Source organism: Saccostrea cucullata, unplaced genomic scaffold (assembly GCF_032062105.1).
Source record: "Saccostrea cucullata isolate Sc308-1 unplaced genomic scaffold, CSIRO_AGI_Scuc_v1 ctg1956, whole genome shotgun sequence".
NCBI lineage: Eukaryota > Metazoa > Mollusca > Bivalvia > Ostreida > Ostreidae > Saccostrea > Saccostrea cuccullata.
In genome coordinates, this window is record NW_026918132.1 from 24741 (window position 1) to 49557 (window position 24817).

At 33.9% G+C, this 24817-nt stretch overlaps 1 protein-coding gene across 1 annotated transcript in view; it reads left to right on the forward strand.

Annotated features, from left to right (window-relative positions):
* The window catches only part of LOC134252694 (E3 ubiquitin-protein ligase rnf213-alpha-like), an 88641-nt gene that overhangs the window by 22676 nt on the left and 41148 nt on the right, over positions 1 to 24817 (forward strand). The window contains 24 exon segments of the mRNA XM_062735232.1: positions 981 to 1182; positions 1701 to 1771; positions 2209 to 2503; positions 4804 to 4908; positions 5025 to 5123; positions 7868 to 8057; positions 8592 to 8903; positions 9263 to 9443; positions 9749 to 10145; positions 10790 to 10949; positions 11996 to 12213; positions 13481 to 13633; positions 13969 to 14130; positions 14307 to 14955; positions 16485 to 16653; positions 20580 to 20716; positions 20842 to 20916; positions 21092 to 21198; positions 22637 to 22778; positions 22879 to 23077; positions 23438 to 23681; positions 24057 to 24203; positions 24366 to 24468; positions 24584 to 24749. Of these exon segments, the coding sequence (XP_062591216.1) occupies positions 981 to 1182; positions 1701 to 1771; positions 2209 to 2503; positions 4804 to 4908; positions 5025 to 5123; positions 7868 to 8057; positions 8592 to 8903; positions 9263 to 9443; positions 9749 to 10145; positions 10790 to 10949; positions 11996 to 12213; positions 13481 to 13633; positions 13969 to 14130; positions 14307 to 14955; positions 16485 to 16653; positions 20580 to 20716; positions 20842 to 20916; positions 21092 to 21198; positions 22637 to 22778; positions 22879 to 23077; positions 23438 to 23681; positions 24057 to 24203; positions 24366 to 24468; positions 24584 to 24749 (4683 nt within the window).

Below are 24817 nucleotides of genomic sequence, written 5' to 3' on the forward strand. Positions count from 1 at the left end.
TTTCACTTCAGTGTTTGTTTAATTCTTATTAGAGCTGGTTTTTACTAGTCTAAGTATACTAATTTTACCGTACATTGGACACAAATTAACCAGGCATCGTACACTTTTTCATGCAAAGTTAATCACTACCATTTTCATACAGAACCCAACTGACAGTTGTTTTTTGCGGAAATTGAAAATAAATATTTCTTAATTTACAGTCAAAATACAAGTTATTGATATATATTATTTCTGACTCAATTAATTTTTACAAACTAGAGCATTTTAACGCATGAGAAAAAGGCGCGAATTATCGCATTACAAGCATTTAGAGCCTTTCCAAAGCAGAGTAAGGCATCTTTAATCTTTCCATATTTGTGCAACGATATCGTCAAATAAATTTAATCTGAGGGTTATTTCTTAGGTAAAATATAAAAGTATATCCATATTAAGGATTATATTTATAAAGCACTATGATAAAGGTATGATATTTTCGCTGTCCAAATACTGACTTTCCGATGCATAGTAAATAATGTCAGGTACATGGTGAATTCTAGGCAATTTTTAAAAACTTGATTTTTGATAATATTTCCTCAATAAAAAATAAATAATTGTGTCCCAAATTTATATTTCGATCACACACTAAATCTTAATCTCCATTTTGATAACTTTCCGTCAGTAGCGATATTGCTAGAACTTGTTGAAGTACAAGGGTGTCCGATCCATGGTGAATTCACCCTAATTTTGGAATTTTCAAGCATTCTCTGAGATATTTCAGGATCGCTGTCCGAGTCACTCGTGAGAAATGGCCTTGCATGCATTAATATGCGAACCAACAATACAAACATAATCACCAATAAATGGAATCTGAGTATTTGTTATTCATATCATGAACCTTATCACATTTCCTTATGAATATGAATGAAGTCTAAAGTCAAATCTCTTTTAATTAAGATGCATGTAACTTAAAGATTTATTTATTTTAAAAAACTATTTTACAGAGAACCAGGTGTTATAATGAGGAAGCTGGAACCTATGTTTGAGATAGACTTTTATCTACCAAGGTCTTTTATGGCCGTTTTACAATTTGACAAGCTTGACGTAGTCAAAACCAAAGTTTTACCACCAGAAGTGACCTTGGCTGGGCTCTATTACTTCTTTAATACTTATATAGAGCATTTTGATGGTGATTCAAAGCGAAAGGTATTTAATTATTATAATTATAAACTAATAAAATATCCCAATATATCATGTAAAATCATGATTTATGATTTAATAAATATATTTTCTCCAGTAAGAAATTGCTAATCATTGTATATTAATTTCTTTTCTTGGATGTGACAATTTTAATCAAGCTTTTCAAGTAAAATTAAAATGAGAGTTTATGCTTGCCTGTTAATAGTCAACATAATAGCCAAGTACAGCATAATAGCCAAATACAGTTCTTATCCTGCAAGCCTTTTTAAATAATATATAACTACAAAATATTTAAAAAAAAAGGCTTGCAAGATAAAGAATTCAACTTGAAAATGAGATCCATTTTTTCCAGGCTCAGGAAATTAATAAGAACAGTTGTCTGTTGGTTAATTAAAGCAGAAAATTAGTAAAAAAAAAAAAACTTTACATTCTAGAAATAAACAGAATAATTATTGTTCATTATTTTAATCTTTTTACTACATACAAAGGTTGTATCTCTCAGGGATTTTTTGTTCTTTTTTCAGACTGTATATGAGTGTCTAGAAGTTGTTACCGCACAGATTAGAGAATACTGGGAGAAAGATGCTCAAGAAATGTTTGTATCAATTCATTCTTTTTATATGAAAAATGAGTTTTCTGTAGTGCTTTTATTTATGTTGGTTTTTTTTTGTGTCTGTATTATGCCCTATGTTCATCCTAAGCCTTTCTTTTACAAACCTGGTAGTTTAATATACAGTCATTACATGTACCTCAACCTCAGGCTGTATGAGAATTTACTTTAATACATATTAATCAAGTTAACTACTTTGTGATTGTTTAAATTCAAATAAATCTCATGTTCTGTACATGTTATGCTTAAACAGTGCACTGAAAATGACTTGTGATTCTTGCAGTGTAGTGGTACATGTAATGTAGGGGGGAGGGGATTTATAAAAAGGAAAAGATGTTCTGATTATTACATGTATAGGTTTATACATGTACATTGTTTAAAATTAAGTCAAAGTTTCACTTTTGATTAAAATTATTTTACAGCACTCATAACATGTTAAGCAGTGCTTACTTGTGTGTAAGAATTGGTGGAGATTTAGTCACTGTAGCTTACTCTAAGCATCGCAGGCTGACTGGTCTCATGGCCAGAACAGTTGAGGCTTACATGGTGTCACTAGCAGCATTTGAGAAATTGGTAACACAGGACTGTGAAGAATTGAAGAACTTTTCAAAGAAAGATAAAGATGTCCATTTAACTTCCATGGATGATAAGAGAACATGGATAACTGTTTGGCTTGACAGCTTCAATTTTTTGTACACTGTGCAAGAGGATCTGAAGGTAAGCTAGTATAGAATATCAGCATTAAATTCTGCTCCTAAATACTAAATTGATCCCAGCATTGTTCTACATGTATCTCCCCTTCAATGGTGGGAGACATGCTCATGAATATGGCTGGGGCATCTAGTGTTTGTCATTTTTAGCACATTTCAAATTTCATTCTAGATCAGTTTCAAAGAAACTGTTCAAAGATATTTTTATCAAACTTCATATGCTGACAGATATTGAAAAAGGTATGCAATTACATGAACATTTATTGACCTTGACTTTCCTTTGACCTTGACATCACTTTTCTTAAACTAGTGTTTAGCTCAGTTTTAATGATGCCATTCAAGACAGTGTAACCAAACTTCATATGTTGATGCATACTGATGAAAACTATTCAACTGCATCAATATTTTTGATCTTGGCTGTTCCTTTGACCTTGACTTCTATTTTCTTTGAATTGGTGTATAGCTTGGTTTTAAAGAAACCATTCATTTAGTTACTGTAATCAAACTTCATATGCTGATACATACTGATGTAAGCTTTTTAACCGCAGCAGCATTTTTTACATTGACCTTTTCTTTGACCTCCTTTTTTCATAGTTTCTTAATCATTTTTGAATATTTTTATCAATCTCCATTTGCTGATACATACTGCTGGGAGCTTTCAATAAAATTCACTTTTTATGCCCCCCTTCGTAGAAGAGAGGGCATATTGCTTCGTTCGGTTTGTCGGCCTGTCGGTTCACATAGTTTCCATTCATTTTCTTCACAACTGTTGCCCATACTGAAAAAATTTATATGCAGATATATCAGATGAATATCTAGGTCAAGTTCTGTTTTGGATACGATTGCACCATTTTTAGCTCACCTGAGCTGAAAGCTAAAGTGAGCTTTTCTGATCACATTTTGTCCGGCATCCGTCTGTCTAGCTGTAAACTTTTCACATTTTCGACTTCTCAAGAACCCCTGGGCCAATTTCAACCAAACTTGCCACAAAGCATCCTTGGGTAAAGGGGATTCAAGTTTGTTCAAATGAAGGGCCACGCCCTCATTCAAGGGGAGATAATTGTGAATTAATGAAAATTTGGTGGCATATTTTAAAAATCTTCTTCTCAAGAACCACTGTGCCAGGAAAGATGAAACTTATGGGGAAACATCCTCAGGTAGTGTAGATTCAAGTTTGTTCAAATTATGACCCCTAGGGGTAGGGCGGGGCCACAATGGGGAATCAAAGTTTTATATAGTTCTAAAAATATATAGGAAAAATCTTTGAAAATCAAGAACCACTGGGCCGGAAAAAGTGAAGCTTATGTGGAAGCATTTTGGTATAGTGTAAATTCTAAATTGTAGGAATCATGACCCCCGGGGGAAGGGTGGGGCCATTATAGGGAATTAAAGTTTTACATAGAAATATATAGGAAAAATCTTTGAAAATCTTCTTCTCAGGAACCACTGGGCCAAAAAAGCTGAAACATATGTGCCCATGGAAGGATCATGGGGTAGTGTAGATTTCAAAATGTCTAAATTATGATCAGTGGGGTAGGGTGGGGATGCATTATGTATAACAAGGGGGAAATCTGGTAAAGAACAGAATGGTCAAAGCATCTCAGGTGAGCGATGTGGCCCATGGGCCTCTTGTTTTCAAATGACACCAAGGTCAATGACTGTGACCTATATGCTAAAAATAGCTTTTTAAAAGCCTTTGCATAACTTTTGAATCACAAGAGATGAAGACTTCATGTTTAGAATGCATACTCATTTCTTTCAAATGTGACACCAGGATCAATTACCTTGTGACCTTGACTGTGACCCATATGCTAAAAATAGCTTTTTTCAAACTTTGTTGCCGCTTGGTGCATAGTGTATCACAAATGCATCTTGTTCTTTCTGCAATGAGCCTGCATACCTCAAAAGCAATATTATTTATAATTGTTTATGACCTAAAATATATCTTCTGTGAAATTTGTAAAAAGGGATACTGAATGAAATTTGGCAGATTAATTGTAAACTGTTTGGCTGTTTGACAGATTACAAACTCAATGCAAATGATCTTAGGAATCCATTCTTTTCTGCATTAAATACTCTGCATATAGTGTTGATTCAGTGTGTGCATCTAATGTTCTAAGTGAAGAATGTGTAGTTAACTGTCAATTTCTCCTTATAATGCAGGATAGTGACTTTTTGAAATATAACTGTTTACATGAAATATTCAGGTTGGGGAAGGTTGGGAGGGGTCATTAAAAAAAATATTTGCAGTAGAACTACTTGGTTTTTCAGCAAAATGAATAGTTTGTATTTCTCAAATTGTTAAAGGTATGGAATCGAGTGTTGTCAATTGAACTCCCTGACGGAACTGCAGTGAAGAATGCCCTTATGAATGAGCTGAAGAACAACTTGCAAGCCACTCTTGACAGAAAGGTCAATTTTATGTTAAAGATAATAATTAATAAAAGTATCTTTTAAAAATTGATGTATTGATGTATTGTGATTCTGTTATTAGAGGTTAAGCAGTTATATCTTCTTTTTATCTCCAGACACCATCAACCAGAGAAGACTTGGTGGAAATATACTGCAGTGGTACAGAAGAGTTTTGTGCAGTCGTGCAGGAAATTCTTGGTGCCTATGCATTCCAGGTACAATATATTTCAATTTATTTTCATGAACTGTGAACTTTCAGTAGGTGGTGACAAATATATTTACATCACTGGAAACAGTCATAAATTGACCCAGACTGTTTACTCTTTGCAACAGTCCAGTCCAATACGAAAATTCGTAATATTATGAAAAAAACGTAATATTACGAGAAAGCGTAATATTACAAGTTATCGTAATTTAAAACTTATATTACAATTTTTCGTAATGTAGTTAAATTACGAATACGTGTAATATAGCAGATGTTAGAGACTATATTACGAGTTTTCGTAATCCAAGACAAATTCAAGCATTGCAAGAAATTGAGTGGCGGGTAGCAAAGTATGACGTTTAATACGAGATGTCACGGGCGATAACTTGTACCACTCCTACTGAGATTTCAATGTCTGTGTATTTCAATAAGAATTGCACGAACAGTTAAGTTATGAGACGAGGATGTAATTTTTAGGGTACACTTCGCAAGAAAAGTAGGAAGTTCGGGTGATATAGACCAATGCGACATGCTTCACCGAATATTGAAATTTACTGGAAAATTGGTCTTATCTTTGGGAAAATTCCTATAAAAGAATAATAAATGAAATTGTTCACTCACCTATCGCTGGCGGTACTTTCTTCTTGAATTTCCATGCTTTCTGATAGGCGTATCTGACCAAACTGACCGCGTGCTATCAGTAGCCGTGACTTAATATTTTAGATTAAAAATAATTATTTCTAAGGTAATTCTCTGATCAAAAAACACGGGTTTTGTTCGTTCTATTAGATGATGTACATGTATGTGGGTCGTATATTTGATTGAATTGGATATCATGATATGCAGAAAGGGGGATACGATTGAATAAAAATGGCAGCATGGAATGGCTTAAATCATAATTACAAATTTTATCCTTATGTTTCCACTGATTCAATGTCTGATAAACTTGCCAATTATTAAACTTTTTTATTTGCAGAAATTTAAAATTAATTAATCACAAATAGGCTCAAGAGATGAACACAGATAATCAAAACTCCCGAAAATCATGCCGTGTCCATGTATAATTGTCCATTAACTAGTTCTGTAAGCATTGAGAAATGTTTATTTCTTTGTAAAAAAATATATTTATTTTCAATGAATTGATTTCAAGATTATCTTGACCACAATAATAAGTAAATAATAATTAAAATCAGATTTTTCAAAAAGGCGTTAAAGATCTAAGTACGGTTTATCACAATATCGATTGCCGTATTTGACGAGAACTTAATATTGTATGAATTACTATATTGCTTGTTTACGGGCCATAATTAGTTCGTTCTGCATTCTATCATGTAAATTGCGCTTTTTCATTTTATTTGGATTTTAATTAATAAATTAAGAAAAACAAACAAGGGAAATGCTTATTTTACAAATAACATTCCGATAAAAACTTACAAAACGAAATTTACACGATTCTAAACGCACGATCTCGCACGATTAAAAACGCACACGATTGAGTCTGATACACGAACGATCTTGCACGTTTAAAGAAACTTTTTAAGATTACTCACGATACACGAATGATTCTACACGATTGGTTTGTCAACAATAACGTTCCAGCCACTGTATATTACGCGTATTCGTAATTTTACTACATTACGAAAAATTGTAATATAAGTTTTATATTACGATAACTTGTAATATTACGAATTTTCGTATTGGACTGGACTGTACAACTTACAGAATTGCTATGCAATATACAATGAATCCTGGCATCATAGAAATATTACTTTACCATTTCCCCACAAGCATTTTATAGCGGGGTACAAATTTCTCTAAAGTTTAGCGTAAATAATATTCTGAAAAAATATTTTAATTAGAAAATAACCATTCTTATTTTATGAGATTCAAGAAAGTATTAAATAGTTGGAATTTGGCAATAAATTAGAGATTAAATGAACTTTTTAAAGTGGGTGAAAATGCATGATTGCGGGGAAACGGTAAATGCATGATTTTGCGTTAGAAATAGGAAATGGTATATGCGTTAAAATGCGTGACTGCGGGGAAGGGTGTTAATCCACAGCAGGTGTTAACTAAGCAAAGGAAAACCCAGTAGATTTCATGGAGTGGAGTTGGTGCAAACATTGTTTCCTATGATCATGCATAGTAAAGTTATATTTAGCTTATATCATCTCTTTGTTTGTCAGTAACACAGGTATGTAAATCCAAGCTATCAGTAGAAATATTCCTTTTGCATGAGGCTATGACAAAAGAAATTTTTATGTAATCATTATTTTTTTTTTTTTGAAAAAAAACTATTTCATCTAAAGCCAATTCCCAAACACATTTTAAAACTTTTTGATATGGGAATTATAAGACTCTGCAGCAGAAATTGGACACATTTTTTCTATGGTAATTAAGTTACATTTTTAAGATTATATGCATTAAAGTAACAAAGGGAACATGGTATACCAACATGACCAATGGTTATTTGAAATACTGTAGAAGTACTTTTATCTGCGTGGTTTTAATTTACGCTATGTACGCGGTCACAAATAATCCGCGGAAATTTGTCCAAGCGTACTAAATGTAAATGTAAGGCATATAGCGACAGTCTAGAAAATCCGCGTAATTTTCTACCTGCAGATTAAACAGAAATTTAGATTCTGTGGAATTAGAACCCCGTAGAAAAAAGTATGTCTACAGTATAATGGACTTAAAAATATGACATTTTTAACTTTAAGACTTGAAAAAAATTCTGATCTTTGTATACAGGCACTAGATAAAGGATATATATGTGAGGACAGGATAATGAGTGGTCCAGGAGCAACAAAATATGGCAGTATGTTATCAAGACTGTTTGAGAGATCTTGGGAGAAGAACCAGTTGTGTGAGACCAAACCAAGAGCTATTCTGAAATTCACATTGTCATGGAAACCTTTTGTACATTTCTTAGAAATGTTTTGTAAGTAATTAAAACAAATTTTAAGCTATGTTAATTGATAAGAAAGTAGTCTTTTTCTCAATGTTCAAAAAATTAAGCATCTTTATGGAAATTTAAGGCAAATTATATACAAAATGTACAATCAGTTTCCCGCTTGGCCCAGTGGTTAAAGCATCTGCTCTAGAGTTGCAGAGTAAGGACTTAATCCTTATGTTGCGTGTTCGAATCCCACTGTGGGTAGTGGTAACTGGTCCTTTGGATGAGACCATATAAACTGATTTCCCTTGTCGAAATACATGTAGGTGCTAGCATGAAAAAGATATCTCACAGCTCAATGGCTGTAAGTGCCAAGTATAGGACAAAACTTGCAGCTCTCCACCAGCATGTGCATGGTGGTGTCTCCATATGAGTGAAAAAATTCTTGAGAGAGAGTCGTTATCAAACAAACAAATGTACAATCAACTTAAAATTAGGATGAAATCAAGTCTCCAAAACTCAGTTTTGCTTAAGTGCATGTCACTTTTCAATGTTTCAAGTATCAAATCTTATTTACAGATCAAAGAGAGAAGTCAGACGTTTTGACTGGTGATTGTCAAACTCATTTCACTCAAGCTGCTACCCTGCTAAAAGATTTGCTGAACAAACTGCTAACAGGAACGATTTGTGTAGGAGACATTGAATTGATCAATGAGTCTGTGGAGACTTTTTTGCGAGCTAACTCCATCATTTGGAAGTGTGAAAGAAATGAAGATTTAGATCAGTCTTTGGTGAGAGATTCTTTGGTTCTGAGGTGTAAAGAAGTCAGGAAATTTGAAGAAGTGAAAACAAATGTTGGTATCCTGGTCCAAATGTGTCAACACTTCAATGGTAATTATTACAATATTTGACTGTAATGCCAACTCGTGTATTTGATTATTAACTACCTATTATTTAAAGAGAAATCAGGTGATGTGTGAGGAAAGTGTTTTGTCTTTTCATTTCTCAGAGAATATTTCTTTCTCTAAATGTTATTCCTCATAGAAATTTGTTTAAGCTAGCAAGGTAAAATATTGCAAATGTAGATTTAGACTGAGAGATTCATAAATTTTCAATTGACTAAGTATTAATTTTCAAGTTCCAAGTGCAATGTAGTTCCAATTTAAAAAAGGAATACTACATGTAGTTGACTTCATTAATCAATACAACCAGAGAACTCTAAAATAAAGATATGTAATTTTACTTTGCAGTGGATTTGACAGACATTGATAGAAAGATGGAAGAATTTTTACAGCTAGATGACAGAAAGTTGTGTGAAGTTTGCAAACCCGCCTTTATAGAGAAGGTGGCAGATAAAGAAGCTTACGATCCAGTGGTAATAGCCTTCAACTTGTCCCCGGACATGCAGGCAGTGTTGGCAGATCTTAAAAGGTACGTCATCAAGATGTGGAAATGTATTAGACAAGTGCATGGTTATGAGGAGCAAGGGTGCCTCTTCCAGAATTGTGAATATAAGGTACCCCAAGGTCAGTGGTTCAGTAATGAGGCTCTTTAAATTTTATGCAGAAATGCAGTAACGATTTTGATGTCTTCTCCTCTGCTTCTTGGTATTAAAAAAAACAAAGTACCAGTAATTAATGATGATCAGGGGTGCCTCTTCCAAAAATTTAAAATTTGTAGCCCCAGGGTCAAGGGTTCCTCTTATTACTATTTGGAATTGCATGGATTTTTTTCAGGTTATCCCAAGGATCTCTCTTTTTGAATATGTGGGCTGAGCAAGGGAGGCAGACAGAGAAAAGAAAGGGAAGCCCTCTGACAGTTGATGAAGTCATGGAAAATGTTTGGCAGGTCGTGTACCCAGCTTGGTTAAAGCTCAGCAAGCGTATTGCCACTGGGGACATTACTTTCAAGGAATTTCAAGACCATTTTAGAAATGTGTCCATTGATAATTTAGAACAGCAGTTATCACATTTACCTGAGGGCAAAAAAGGCTGGATAAAGGAACGCCTACAGCAAGTACAGCAAAACAGAGAACTTGAGCAGTGTGTCACGGGAGCCAATGTTATACTTAGGGTTGTCAGAGAGTACAATTTGAAGGGTAACTTTGAACCCATCAAGATGATTGTGGAAATGGTAATTACTTATTTTAAAAAAATTTTTCTTTTATTATTTTGAAAATAATTTTATTAGATTGTAAATTAATACTTACAAAACATATAACAAATGTAAAATGATGTCATATAAGAATTTTTAGCACACTTAACCGCAAGGCTCTAAAGATCTTTTCTGATTGAAATTTGTCTGTTGTCTGTCATTGTCGTGTTGATGTTGTGAATTATACTACATAAACTTTTTATTACAAGTATTCAGGTGAGCAAAGTGGCCCCTGGGTCTCTTGTTTTGAATTGATGTCATTCAAACAAGAAAAATATCAAATTAAGGTACATCGATACTCTGATAAGAGAGATAACTCTTAATGAGTCATTAAGATGACATATGTGCCTATTATTCCTTTATAGATTTTCCAAGTTGAAGTGTCTCTTTAGTCCAATTTTGCCCCGCAAGCTTTGCTATAATTGTTTGTATTTTACTTAAAAAATACTTTTCTTTTGGAAAATCATAATTGATTAAGGTCCAAACAACATTTTATATGAGTGAGCAGAGGGTTTATGAACCTTAAGCTAATCTATTGTACAGTTATCACTAATACCTTATATACTAGTTGCTTATTATGTGTGACTTTTTCTGCAGCCATAACTTATGACTAAGTTTTGTAGGTGCAGGGAACAGACTTAGATGCCAGAATGAGTGAATTTAATACATCGTTGATAGAGGCATGTAATGTTCTAAAGGGAATCGGAGAAGAGGAAGCAAAGTGCCTAGAGGAATTTATCAACTGTAAACAGCTTATTGAATGGTTAAGAACATCAATGGAAAGTAAGATTTATTGAAATCTTAATTTAATGTAAGATGAAAGAGGAGATGTGCAAAGTATTTTGATTCTTTAAATGAATTCGAAGTACAATTTGATAAATGTATAATTAATTAGAACCTTAGTTGCCCAAATTCTTGATATAAAGCCTAAATCATATTTTTACTCCTCAAAATTACCATGATTAATGGACAAATTTTATCCAAACTTGCCCTAGAGAAACCAAGAGAGATAATTGTGAAATATGATATTAAAAATTAAGTAGGAGGGAATTATTGAAGAATATTTTTTTTTAATCTATGAAGCATAAGAGACAAAACTAATGAGAAAGTTTTCTTTAAAAGTATAAGGATTAAACTTAAGGGTGTTCAGCACATAGAGGGATTAATTGATTTATTTAGGTCTTCTGACTTCCTTCAATATTTTTCTTTCAGATTTACAGGCTTTATAGAGTGTTTTCAAAGATATCTAAATATGTTTTCATTTTCTTCATGCGTGTATCTATTGCAAAGATATGACCGAACCAAACTTTGTCCCACTGACGTAGGTTCAAATCCCGCTTGGGGCGTTCCCAAAAATTTTTTCTTTGTTTTTGTCTTTTTTCAGAGGCAAATAACTTCTTTCTCTTTTATAACATGTATGGAAGGTTTTGCCGATTTTTAAAAGCTATATTTTGAGAAATAACTTTAATAATTAAGATCTATGTTGAGAGACTACAGTAAATGAATGTAAACGAACAAATACATTCTAAAATCTATTTCATGGGATGACACAGCATAGAACTCTAGAGAAAAGCTGGTTGGAAGACCTGCTTAATTGTTGCATTAGCAACAAGAACGCATCTAGTTGTATTTTGTTATTTGTCCCATAAAGGGTTTTTTTTTGCTCATAATAATGGAGTAATGGAGACGTCAACATATACTGGTAAAATGCTTCAAATTTAACTTTTACTTGGCACTCAGGGCCAAGTCATCATTGCCTATTGGACATATTATACAAAGGAACCATGTTTGATTTGAAATTCAAAATGAATGTTAATTCTCTTTGCAAGGTTTGAAGGAGTTAAAAGTGTTTGTTGAACTTGCAAGTATTTCTGCTGGTGAAGGTGACATGGAGGTCGCAAAGGTCAAATTCCTGCATGCTGCCACGACTGGATATGCTCCACTGATTTTCAACTTGGATGACCAGTGTGATTACTCCAAGTTTTTAGAGAAATGCCAAGTCGTCTGGAAAGAGCTCAAGGCTGATCCACATCTACCAACAAAACTGGTGAAAAAATATACTTTCAATTTTGTCGAATTTTCCCGCAAACAAAATTATGACCTAGGTTTATATAGTTATACCTCCCTTCGAAGAAGGGAGGGCGTATTGCTTTGTTGCTGTCTGTCGGTTTATATTTTGATCCACTAGGTTGCTGTTCAATAACAACCATTGCACATGCTGAAATGAAATTTGGTATACAGTTTTATCATAAGAATATCTAAGTCAAGATTTGTTTTGGGTACGATCAAGCAATTTTTGCCAGAGTTATGCCCCTTGGACTTTTATTTGCAGTATCAATTCATTTTCTTAATTTGCAGAGATTGCACATACAGATTTATCATGGGCAATTAAGTTCTGTTTTGGGTACAATTGAGCAATTTGAGACAGAGTTATGCCCTTTGGACTTAGAAAAATTCCAATTCTTTGGGGGTGGGAGACATAAGTGTTCTACAAATATTTCTTGTTTTTACATTGTTTTTATCTGAATTGAGATATTTAATAAGGTCATATAAATTGTATATTAATTTATAATTTAAACTTATGGTTTAAGTCTAGAACTATTCAACACAGTTACTGCAGGTAAATTAAAGTTTCATTTCCTGATGAGGTCTTTTTCTGTGGAAGGCTGGCAATGGTGTACATGTATGTCTGCTGCATGAGCCAGAAGAAAATTTAGCTTTTAAAAGCTCCCTCTTCATTTAATTTTTTCTCTACAAATCATTTACATGATATCTTATTTAGAAGTTTATTTTTAATTATTGAATCAAAATCTGTACTAAATTTTCTTTATTATTTTAAAAGTAACGACAAGCAGATTAAAAACATTTTTTAGGGAAGTCATGTAGGAAACCCAGGTTAATATATGATTAAGTATTATTATTTTATCCAATAAAATGATGCGTTACAACCAAAATTGAATAACATAAAAGATGTGACAAGGATGGTTTTTGCAAATTGAAGAAAATGTGCAGTTTGGTTCTTCAAAGTCTTTGGATATCTTGCAAATAGAATTATCTTTTTTCATTAATTTAATATTGGAATGGGCTTTAAGTCCATTTGGAGGGTGTTGGACTAAGGGGAGAATGAGGAGGCCGGGGCACGAAATACTCATTTAATTTTTATTTCTTTATCTGTTTCACAATAATTTGATGAAATTTTCTTCAACAAAATACTTTTTTATGCAATTTAATAAACTTGCCAATGGGAAAAAATCAGAACACTGTTGGGTGATACTTAGCCAGTGTTTTGAGGCATGTTTGGGTTCATTTTATAGAAAGACACAAATAGACAGTTGGAGTGGCTGAACAGTGTAAAGTCTGCCCAGGGCTCAGTAGAGGTGACGTCCATGAGACAAGCAGAGGCCATCAACTCTGTAGGGATATACATGGTGGGGAAGATTGATCCAAATCTACAGAAAGAAAAACCTGTGAGCTTTTTAGAACAGTAAACTGTTTACAAAAGTGTATCTAGTAACTATGATAATGTGCAGTAAAACTTGTCTATAAATCTGGATTGTGTAATCCAAAATCTTGCCTAATACAATGTACATGCCTAGTTGTTTGAAAAGTGAATTTAATTTTCTTCTAGAGATGTTCACTGCCCCCTCCTTAAAATTAATAATGAATATTGAATAACACAGTATTCAAATTTGTATGTTTTATAAAGACAAGTAGTTGTCATTTAAAAAGTTTTAGAATTTGCATTCACATCTTCTGAGTATTATTCATGGATTTTTTTCATCTGCTTATCTGTGTTTTGCAGACACTAGATGATGTATTGCAACTACATGTACAGAGAGATGAAAAAGGGTCTCGTCTTCAAAGGAAATACCAGTTTAAAGAGCTCCAAGAACTCCAGAGCAAACTTATGCTGGTGGCTGGCAAGGCAGAACTTGGTAGATATGATGTGGAAAGATTCACCATTGTGAGAAACTCACTTTATTTGCTAAAACTTAACTTTACAAAATAACACTGTAAATAAGCAAATTTTGATTTGAAAAAAAAATTAAATTAATGTAAAACTTGAATTTAAGAGAATTATATTCATCATGTTCATTTACTAATGATATAATTAATTAAACTTATGTTCCAATTCCGTAGGTTTTCGATGCAATAGTAAGACTTTGCAATGTGTACATCAAACTTGTGTCCTCTGGCTGTGTACTGTTTACTAACTGGCAAGCAAGATTTCTGTGTGATCCTGATAGAAAAGTGTGTGCATTTGTTAAATTTGGAACTGGAGAGGGCTGCACTCAGTTGAAGGGCAGGAAAAGTGAGGAAGAGGATGTTAGCACCATAATACCAAACCTGGCCAAATCCATGGAAGGATGTCTAGAAGAGTGGCTAAAGTATATTGACCAGAAAAGAGATGAATATCACCACTTAAATTTCTTCACTATTGATCAGATGGTGATTTTACAGAAGGAGCTGGTTTTAATGGGAGGCGAGGTAGAGCCATCTGATTTTATTTACCCACTTTTATCAGTTATCAAACATGACTGTTCAAAGATGGATTTGATTGGTGCCCTGAAAAAGGCCAAAGGTGATGTTTTCCAAAAAGAGGCTGAGCAGGAAGTTCTGACAAATGAAGAAGAGGAGGAAAAGAATGTTGATTCAGATGATGAAGGTCAGACAAAGGCCACCGCGATTGCAAAATTCATTGCCACCATCACAGAATCAGGATTCTCAGAGAAACTAGCAAGAGACGCTTTGAGCAAAGGCATGATTGAACCTGACGAGATTGATGAAGGTATGTTAATATTGCAAAGTTATAAAGTGTTATAATTGACTATTTTAAATTCCTGGCAAAGCTGTCATAATCTTTTACAAGATGATAAATCTTGTAGGTTTCTACTATATTAATAATTATCCTGAAAGTTCAGTGAATAAGTGTGCACCCAAAATTTGTGTAGGCACAAGAAAATGAAGCCAAAGGCTGCACTGAGGCTGGAAGCACAGAAAGGGGTTAGGACTGTAGGGAGAGAGAACCCCTTCCTGCAAGGGGTTTCGGGGACTCCTCTGAGAAAAATTGGATAAATAGAGGCAAAATTAGCCTTTTGAGAACAGGAGAAATTTACAGTTTTGGTCTGATTTCAATATAACTTAGCAAACAAGTAGACTACACTAAGATAGATAGTTATATATATATTGTTTTTTTGTCCCCCGCTTTCGCGAAAGTGAGGGGACAATAAATCTCATTCGTCTGTCCGTCAGTCTGTCCGTCCATCACAAAAACTTTAACCTTGCCCATAACTTTTGATTTAGTGGAGCTATGATTTTCATATTTCATATGTATTCCTTGTGATAAGACCTTTCTTTGAGTACCACCAAATTTGACCTTTTGACCTTGACCTTGGAGTTTGACCAACTTTTACTCAAAAATTCCAAACTTTTACTTTGGCCATAACTTTTGAATGGTAGGTACTAGGACTTTCATATTTCAAATATTTATTCTTTGGGACAAGACCTTTTATAGGATACCAACAACATTGACCTTTTGACCTTGACCTTGGAAATTTACAAACTTATGAAAACCTATAACCTTGACCATAATCAGTAAGGGCTATGGCTTTTATACTTCACATATAGGTTATTCTTGTGAAAAGACCTTTCATTGCATACCAAGAACTTTGACCCTTTGACCTTGACCTTGGAGTTTTAACTACTTTTTAAAAACTTTAACCTTGGTCACAACTTTTGAACGGTAGAAACTAGGACTATCATATTTTAAATATTTATATTCTTTGTGGCAAGACCTTACATGTGATACTAATAACTTTGACCTTTTGACCTTGACCCTAAAAAATAATATTTCGCCCACAAAGACACCGAAAGAGGGGGACCACAATTCTTTGAATTTGCTTGTTTTATTTCATTGAACAGTGTTACATTGGTGACTAAAAATAGAAATTTCTTTGAAATACTTTTAAAATGCCACTCCTTCAGTGTGAATCAGTAGAGCTACAGTCTTGACAGAGACTTTTAGGTAGTATGAAAAGTGAGTTCTCTTTTGCTTTTATTCTGTGTAGTTCAAAGCTCAGACACTATACTGTAGATCACTTTTTATTCGCGAGAACTTTATTTTCGCGTAATTACACGAGACAGTGTGCTCGAGAAAATTTAATTCTCGCGTATTATATTCCTTAAGATTATATAGAGCAATTACCACAAATCGCGGAAATTTTGTCTCGCTAATCAAGAGGCAATGACTATCTCGCGAAAATAAGGTGTTGCGAAAATAAAGTGATCTACAGTATCATATTTTACATATCTTGACAGGTTTAGTGTGGTGTGTGGATCATGAAGAGGAATCAAAAGCCGATTCAGAATTAGAAATATTAAGTGAAGAGCAGGTGGAGGTGGTAGTTGAGGAATACCAAGGCTGGACAAAATCTGAGATGTCCATCTCCATCATGACTCAAAACATTCTGTCTGATCTTCAGAAAAAGTAAGAGATTAAGATATTGTATAATTAGCCCATGCAAAGTCAAAATTTTGGGGGTTATTGTAAATTTACTGATTTTAAAATACTCAAGACCTTGTTGATTATAAATGTAAAGAATATACATTTACTCTAAGCTCTACATAACTGAAATTCTTGCCATAAATTTTTACCTGAATTACTTGAATTTTAAACTCATATGGCTTGTCAAGTCCATCTTCCATCTCTGTATTCCTTAATAGGATATGATCGGGAATATATTTTACCTGACATAAAATGGGGGGGGGGGGGTGTGTGGGATACCAACTAAGTCATTCCTTATAATTTATTTACACTAATGTTTATATTTGTTATGAGTTTATACTTAAAAAACAATCAAAATATTATAAAAAGTATAATCTTGTAAGCTCTCACAACATGTTCACAATCAATTGTTGAAAGGGAATTAACCAGTACTCAGATCAGCTCTACAGAGTTATTTCCCTTTCATTTCCACTTCCTGTTTTGCTTTTGAAGAACAGACGACATCAGGGAATATTGATTGAAAGATAATAATTATTGGGATACATGATTGATCATGTTTGTGAATAGACTAGAACTTTAAAATATGAGGGTAAGCTAAATACAATTGTATCTTTGCTTAGACATACTATAACTACTAAAAGCTTTTAATTAATATTTTATGAACATTGCATTTTTTTCAAATTTACTCAACTCAAATTCATCAATTTTTTCCATTATATGTATTAAGTTGATACTAATTAGTTAATTTAAAAAGTTAATTTTTACTCTTTTAAATCATATTGGACTTTAAATATTAATCAATTACCTTTTCCTAATATCATCAGTTGTCATCATGATGACTTTCCCTCACACAAAATTCTTTTAACAAAAAGTTTGACAATTTATTAATTTAGCAACTATTTGAAGTGATTCAAAATATTAAAGATATATGTAAAATAGACAAAACTCAGATTATGTAGGCACAATTAATGCTCAATTTTCCCACTTTGTCCTTTGTAAGTTACTGAATGTTAATATTTTTTAAGATTTTGAAATGTTGTCAGACAATAAGCCCCTTCACGGTAACTGCGGTACTGCTCTTCTGCAGGGCAAATTAATAATGTTTGGCGGAGTTTTTGTTGATAGATAATTAAATGACGTTATTTAAACAATTGCTTTTACGTCATATTTCACCAAAATATATCATTTTGCCCTGCAAAAGAGCAGTACCGCAGTTATTGTGAAAGGGTCTATATCGATCTGTACATGTATTGTTAGAGTGAGGGGCAACATGAAAAACATAATCAATATATTCATACAGATTTTATTTATTAAGTAACATACTGACCCATAAAGTTGGTAAGGTTATAGAGGGAAAACAGTGCCTTAACTCTGTTGACCCCGGATTGACCCCACAAAGTGGAATAAATTTTGTAAATGTGAAAGTCATCTATTGAAAAATCATTACTGTTTTGTGATTTAGGGGTTGCATTTTATGATTATGACACTGTCTGTAGAGTATTGTATTGAATTTCCTGAGTTTATGCTCAGATTTCTGATGAAGAAAACTAGATATCATAGAACAGCCTGGCAAAATAATTTATCCATAGAGGAAAAGGGAGGAGGGATAATTATTGTTACACAGGCTTCACGTTGCCCAATAGGGATTTCCATTTTACACCCTCAGGCTGTATGAATCCGTATTAGGTCACTAACTGACTGTGTAACGAATTTATCCCGCTGAAGACCTTTTTCAATATAAAAAAGATATTTGCGCATATTATGAAAATATTACTTTTAATCCAACACCATTTTTATTAGCTCTACTGGTCAGAGACCAGAGGAGCTTATGCGATAGTAAGGTGTCCGTTGTCCGTCCGTCTGTCTAGCTGTCCGTCTGTCTAGCTGTCCGTCTGTCTGTAAACAATTTTTCAAAACGCTACTCCTCCTACAGTTTTGGTCTATTTTAATATAACTTTGCGCATAAGTAGACTACATTAAGATACATAATATAGTGCATCGGTTTTTTATTTCGTTGAACTGTGTTGCCATGGTTACTAAAAATAGAATTTTTTTTTGAAATTCTTTTAAAATGCAACTCCTCCTACAGTTATGATCTGATATCAATATAACTTGGCACACAAGTAGACTACACTAAGGTACATAAAACAGTGCATCGGTTTTTGATTTCGATGAACGGTGTTTCCATGGTTACTAAAAATAGAATTTTCTGTGAAATTCCTTTAAAACACTACTCCTTCTACAGTTATGATCTGATTTCAATATAACTTGGCACACAAGTAGACTACACTAAGATACTTAATATAGTGCATCGGTTTTTGATTTCGTTGAACTGTGTTGCTATGGTTACTAAAAATAGAATTTTTTTTTAAATTCTTTTAAAATGCTACTCCTCCTACAGTTATGATCTGATATCAATATAACTTGGCACACAAGTAGACTACACTAAGATACATAAAATAGTGCATCGGTTTTTGATTTCGATGAACGGTGTTGCCATGGTTACTAAACGTAGAATTTTCTGTGAAATTCCTTTAAAACACTACTCCTTCTACAGTTTTGGTCTGATTTCAATATAACTTGGCACACAAGTAGACTACACTAAGATACTTAAAATAGTGCATCGGTTTTTGATTTCGTTGAACGGTGTTGCCGTGGTTACTAAAAATAGAATTTTTTTGTGAAATTCTTTTAAAATACTACTCCTCTTACAGTTATGATCTGATTTCAATATCACTTGGCACACAAGTAGACTACACTAAGATACTTAAAATAGTGCATCGGTTTTTGATTTTGATGAACTGTGTTGCCATAGTTACTAAAAATAGAATTTGCTATGAAATTCCTTTAAAACACTACTCCTTGTACAGTTTTGGTCTGATTTCAATATAACTTGGCACACAAGTAGACTACACTAAGGTACATAAAATAGTGCATCAGTTTTTGATTTCGGTGAAAGGTGTTGCCATTAGTACTAAAAATAGAAATGTCTGTGAAATTCCTTTAAAACGTCACTCCTTCTACAGTTTTGGTCTGATTGCAGTGGCTTCTTTTCTTATCCTATGTTATAAGCACAAACCAGTAGAGCTACAGTCTCGACAGAGACTTCTGGTTTACAATTACAATGCTTCGAACAGAATCGCGATTTTCATATTACGCCTTGAAGGAGATATGACGTAATATGGAAACGGAGACGTAATGCGGAAATTTCAGGGCGTCATGTGATTAGCTTTTATCATATTGATCATTAATTGACAAATTTTTCTGAAGCGGGATAAAGAAACTATTGGACTCGGACGAAATTTACCAGAGATTGCTGGTGGGCCGGTGTCTTTTGCCAACTCTACATCGCACTTTAGAGTCCTATATATATATTTACTTGTCATTATAAACTCCACAACTATTGATTTTGCGTAGTAATCAATAGCGCTAGCACATCATTGTCCCCATCCAACAGACATTTTCTACCTCCACTGAAATGTGTTCTGCCAAGTTAAGAAACCATGATATAAACTCAATTTTACATTTTTTTGTTTTGAACATTTGGTCTGGCAATCTTTTTTTTGACAATCTACAGAACACTACTGTACAGCGGGTTATTTTAGCGGGGTGCTAATTTTGGCGGTTTGATAGTCCGCTAAAGTTTTAATTGCTAAAATAGTCAGTACTCTTGTAAGCGTCCATCTGCAAAGAGCTTAAACCCTGTGTCCGCTAAAATAAATTAAAAAAAATTAAATACCTTAGCACAGCCAAAACGCCAAGTTTTACACCCGCCTGCTATATGGTATGTCTGACAGATTTTTTACCTCTTAGACTTTTAATTTGCCAATTCTCCGTGATCATTGATGAGACTGTATGTCAGGTAATTACATGGTATTATCATCAGTAACATTGCATTTTAATTGTAGCACCACAGCAGCAGACACCCTGATCCCAGACCTAGAACAGTTGTGGGAGGAATTCCTGTCCTCTATTTCCTCCAGTGTCTCAGATTATCTCAGTGTGGAACATCTGGGGATCATTCTCAGGAGACTCGCAGAAACTGGTCTGTATACTATGCAGTCATGCTATACAATCATGTATATATATAATCATAAATTTTATATCAGCAGATTTCAGGTACCATGTAAACCATAAATAGAATGTGACTAATGTTTTTATTATTTTTAGAAACATTTACAGTGAACCGACCTTTTCTCAGTTGTTTTAAAAGAGGAGAACCAAATTTGTTACTTTGTCCACAAGGTACTTAATATACTAGCCAGCCATGGTATATTGTTTCATTAACAAAATTTACATAAATTAAAGAAAAAAAAATCTTATTTACATTAAAGACTTTTTTAATAGATAATGTGTGGCAGACCTTTCTAGTTCAAAAGTTTAGAGATGAAAATAATTTAAAAGTATGGAATGTTTTCAGATGAGATATTGAACACTGTTCTGACAATCTACAGCCATGATCCAGATCAGCCTCTGCCTCAGTCGGACGAGATCCTCATGTGTACTCCACACACATCTCTGGATGAGGTCTGTTTATGGGGGGGAAGAATCTTATTTTATTTTAATTTGTTAAAATTTTATTGTACACAAAAGCATATTTCTTTTATTCATACTACTTATAAAATAGATAAGTAAAATTTTGTCTGGGGGAAGATATGAAAATTCTGTTGAGTGACAACATTAGTCGCCATAGATGCCAACTCACACGATTTCGTCGGGTCACACCCGATTTTTCAACCCATAACCCGATTATTTTTTATGACCTGGCGGGTCATGCTTATCACCTGATTTTTGCCGAACAACCCGAAAATCTCCCAATTTTCCGGATTTGGTTCGTAAATTAGGTTGCACTTTTAACTTCCAGTTATAACCCAAGCTTAGATCTACGTAAACAATGCCGATGGATTAATTATCAGTGCAGGTGTAAACAATTAACTGGGTGTTGTTTTGACAAATCAATGTTTGAAGTCAATTAAAATGGCTTCCAATAGAACTAGATCGTTATAAGGGCCAACAGGAACAAATTGAACCAAACGAATGTCTCTGATTGAACCAAGAAAAAAGAAACAATATTTATGTACATATCAAGGAATCTTGGAAAAAAAAACTTTCATTCTAGATAAAATAAAGTGACCGAAGGCAGTGTAGGCCTAACTTCACATTTAAAACATATTGCAGTAGTTAATTAATTAAGAGAGAGGAAAAATAACTTCAAAGCTGAAATTGGTATACTTTCAAGTTTAGCAGAAACTGAAAAGGCTTTTAAAAAAAAATGCACACTTACTTCCGGTCAATACTGAAATATGAAACCTTCAATTTTCATTTTTAACATGTAAATTTAAATCAAATTATGTATGAATTTTTTGTCATAGTAAATAAATCCTTTTTCAATTAAAGAATTCTCAATACACAAATACTTAATATATATATGTATAAAATTTAATCATGGTAAATATGTCGTGAATGTCGTTACGCGACTACGCGTTATGACCAGATTTTTTACTTTCCAAATCTGGTCATGACCAGATTTTTATATGCTGGAGGTTGGCAAGTATGTTAGTCGCCCGCATTACGAAGGTATTAGAGTGACTGCTCTAGAGTTGCAAAGTAAGGAGTTAATTCTTATGTCTTGGGTTCGAATCTACTGTTGGATGTGGAGACCGGTCCTTCGGATGAGACCCTATAAACCGAGGTTCTGTGTCGCAGTAAGTGCTGACACGAAAAAGATCCCTCACTGCTCAATGGTTATGAGTGCCAAGTATAGGAAATTTGCAACTCTCTACCAGCAACATGTGGTGTCTCCATATGAGTGAAAATTCTCAAGAGGGACATTGAACAACATACAATCAATCGATCAACTGAATGCATTATTATCAGGTTCAAAAGGTCTTTGGACTACATGAAAAATTTTATCTTTATTTCATAAAATACAGTTTACTAAGTTAGTATCTGATGATTTTCTTAGGTGGAGATATTTTGGAGGAGAGCTGTACTTGACACAACAGACAGAATCCATTGTTTGGTCAGTGGGGACCTGCTGGATTATGAAGTCAGTGATAAAGGGGAGAGAAGGCTGGAACATCACATGCAGAAAGCTGTGGAACTTGGTAATTATTGAAATACCAACTGAAGCCATATTAGAAATGATAGTAGTTCAGGTTCATCATGCTTTGATTTTGTTATCATTGTATCTGAACATTTCTACAGATATTCCCTACAAACTGGTGGTGGTGTGTAGTACAGAGAGGGAATACCACTCCAGAATTGTGGCGGCCCTGGACAAGTACAGACGCCCCCCTCTCCCTCTGATGACACATGACAACATGACCAAATACATCAAGGATAAGCTGACCTTTGACATCAGGAGACCTGGTGCAACCCCTGCTGCTGAAGCCGACTTTGAACAGTATGTAATTATTGTACATGTATTGATAGTGTGTTTATTTAAACTTGTACAATGATTTTAAGATGTGAATTTGCAGTACTTAATTGCAGAATGTAAGTTTAAATAATTGCATGTTGCAAAGAAACATGATTGAACTTTTGCTAGATATTAATATATTTTGTTTTTAAGCCTGTCATTGATAATTTTGTGTGTATAGGCAAAAGAAATTTAATTTAGAAGTCATTGGTGGGAAATGTTTTATTTCTGTCAAGCTTTGGTAAATTATCAATGTTGCAAATAACAAATGATTCACATCAAAACATGCAGAATGTAGTTTTGTATGTATTGTATTATAGTAAGTGTGGATTTCTTTATTAATAGCTGCACAGTGAGAGTGGTGAAATCATGGAGAGCAGGAGTTGGCAAGAGTTTACACAAGAAAAGATTGGCAGAAAAACTACAAGGTCTACACAGTGGTGTCATTAGAAGCAAGAAGGCAGTGGTATCTATACCTTTACACGAGAGGGAAATCTCCATTGATGACATCATGGGTGAACTCCTGAAGAACATGTTGCATCCTGGGAAAATAGAACCACGACTGTTTCACATTGATCTTTCTCATGAGGTAAGGATGATTTAATATTATTTTATAAAAGAAACATCTGAACAACTAGATATACAGTAAAACAAGTTTATAACAAATTGCCAGAGTCACACGATTTTGCTGTGAAGTAAAAGAAATTTGTCATGATAACATTTAGTTCACATTATATTTTATAAGCCAGAAAGAGGAAAAGAAAACTATTTCACTGATAGTGTCAATTTATTTTATAGCATGTTTACTATTATAAGCTTGCTCATGAAGTGTGTTTTACTGCATCTTAAATCAGATCTGAAAAAGGCATCCAGAGAACACTGTATTTCCATCTGAATCCTTAACTGCATGCTGTCTAATCTTGAAGAATTGTCTATAAATTCTGTGTTCTGATTGGTTGATCAGGTCCAGGAGGGGGTGGACTACCTGCTGTTCCAGCTACTGATCCTGGGCTGTCTGACCAATAGTACTGGACACGTGTGGAGGAAGCTGCCCTACGACCTCTACATTGTGGAGACCATGCCTCTACTGGCCAGGGACTTCCAGGAGCAGGTCAGCTGGAAAATTATTCTAATTTCTTCTATATACTTTATATACTGTTGTTGGAATTTCTCTATGCCAGAGTTTCTTTGATATATGAGCTTTTCATTTTATGTCATTTTAAAAATGGGAATTATTTTAGAATTATAATTTATTTGTATATGATATATTTAGAGAGGCTTTATAAAATGCATGCACAGATGTCTGGATATTCTGCCTGATGTGACTTGTCGCTCTCCTCATGAAAGTCTTAAGAAATACCAAGGAAATGCTCCAGGTAATTAGGGGTTTTTTGCCATATCATAATAAGCCTGAAAACTAAGAAAAGTGGGGTTCAGTTTCATATCTGCTTAGTTATGCATTAGATACTTTAAATCCATTCATTATTGTAGATATTGGACAGAATGACTTACTATTTGACGAGAAGGAGTTCCAGAGCAACGTTTTCCAGAGACCATTCCAATACCTGTACAGATTGGACATGGGTCGAGGCCTGGGGGATGTAGATATGAGGAGGACAGAGGGAAACCCCCAAACCTGTCTACAGACACTGCTCAAGTAATTCTCTAGTGTAACTTAAATCTCAAACGTAACTATAAAAAGTATATAAGATTAGTTCATCAAGG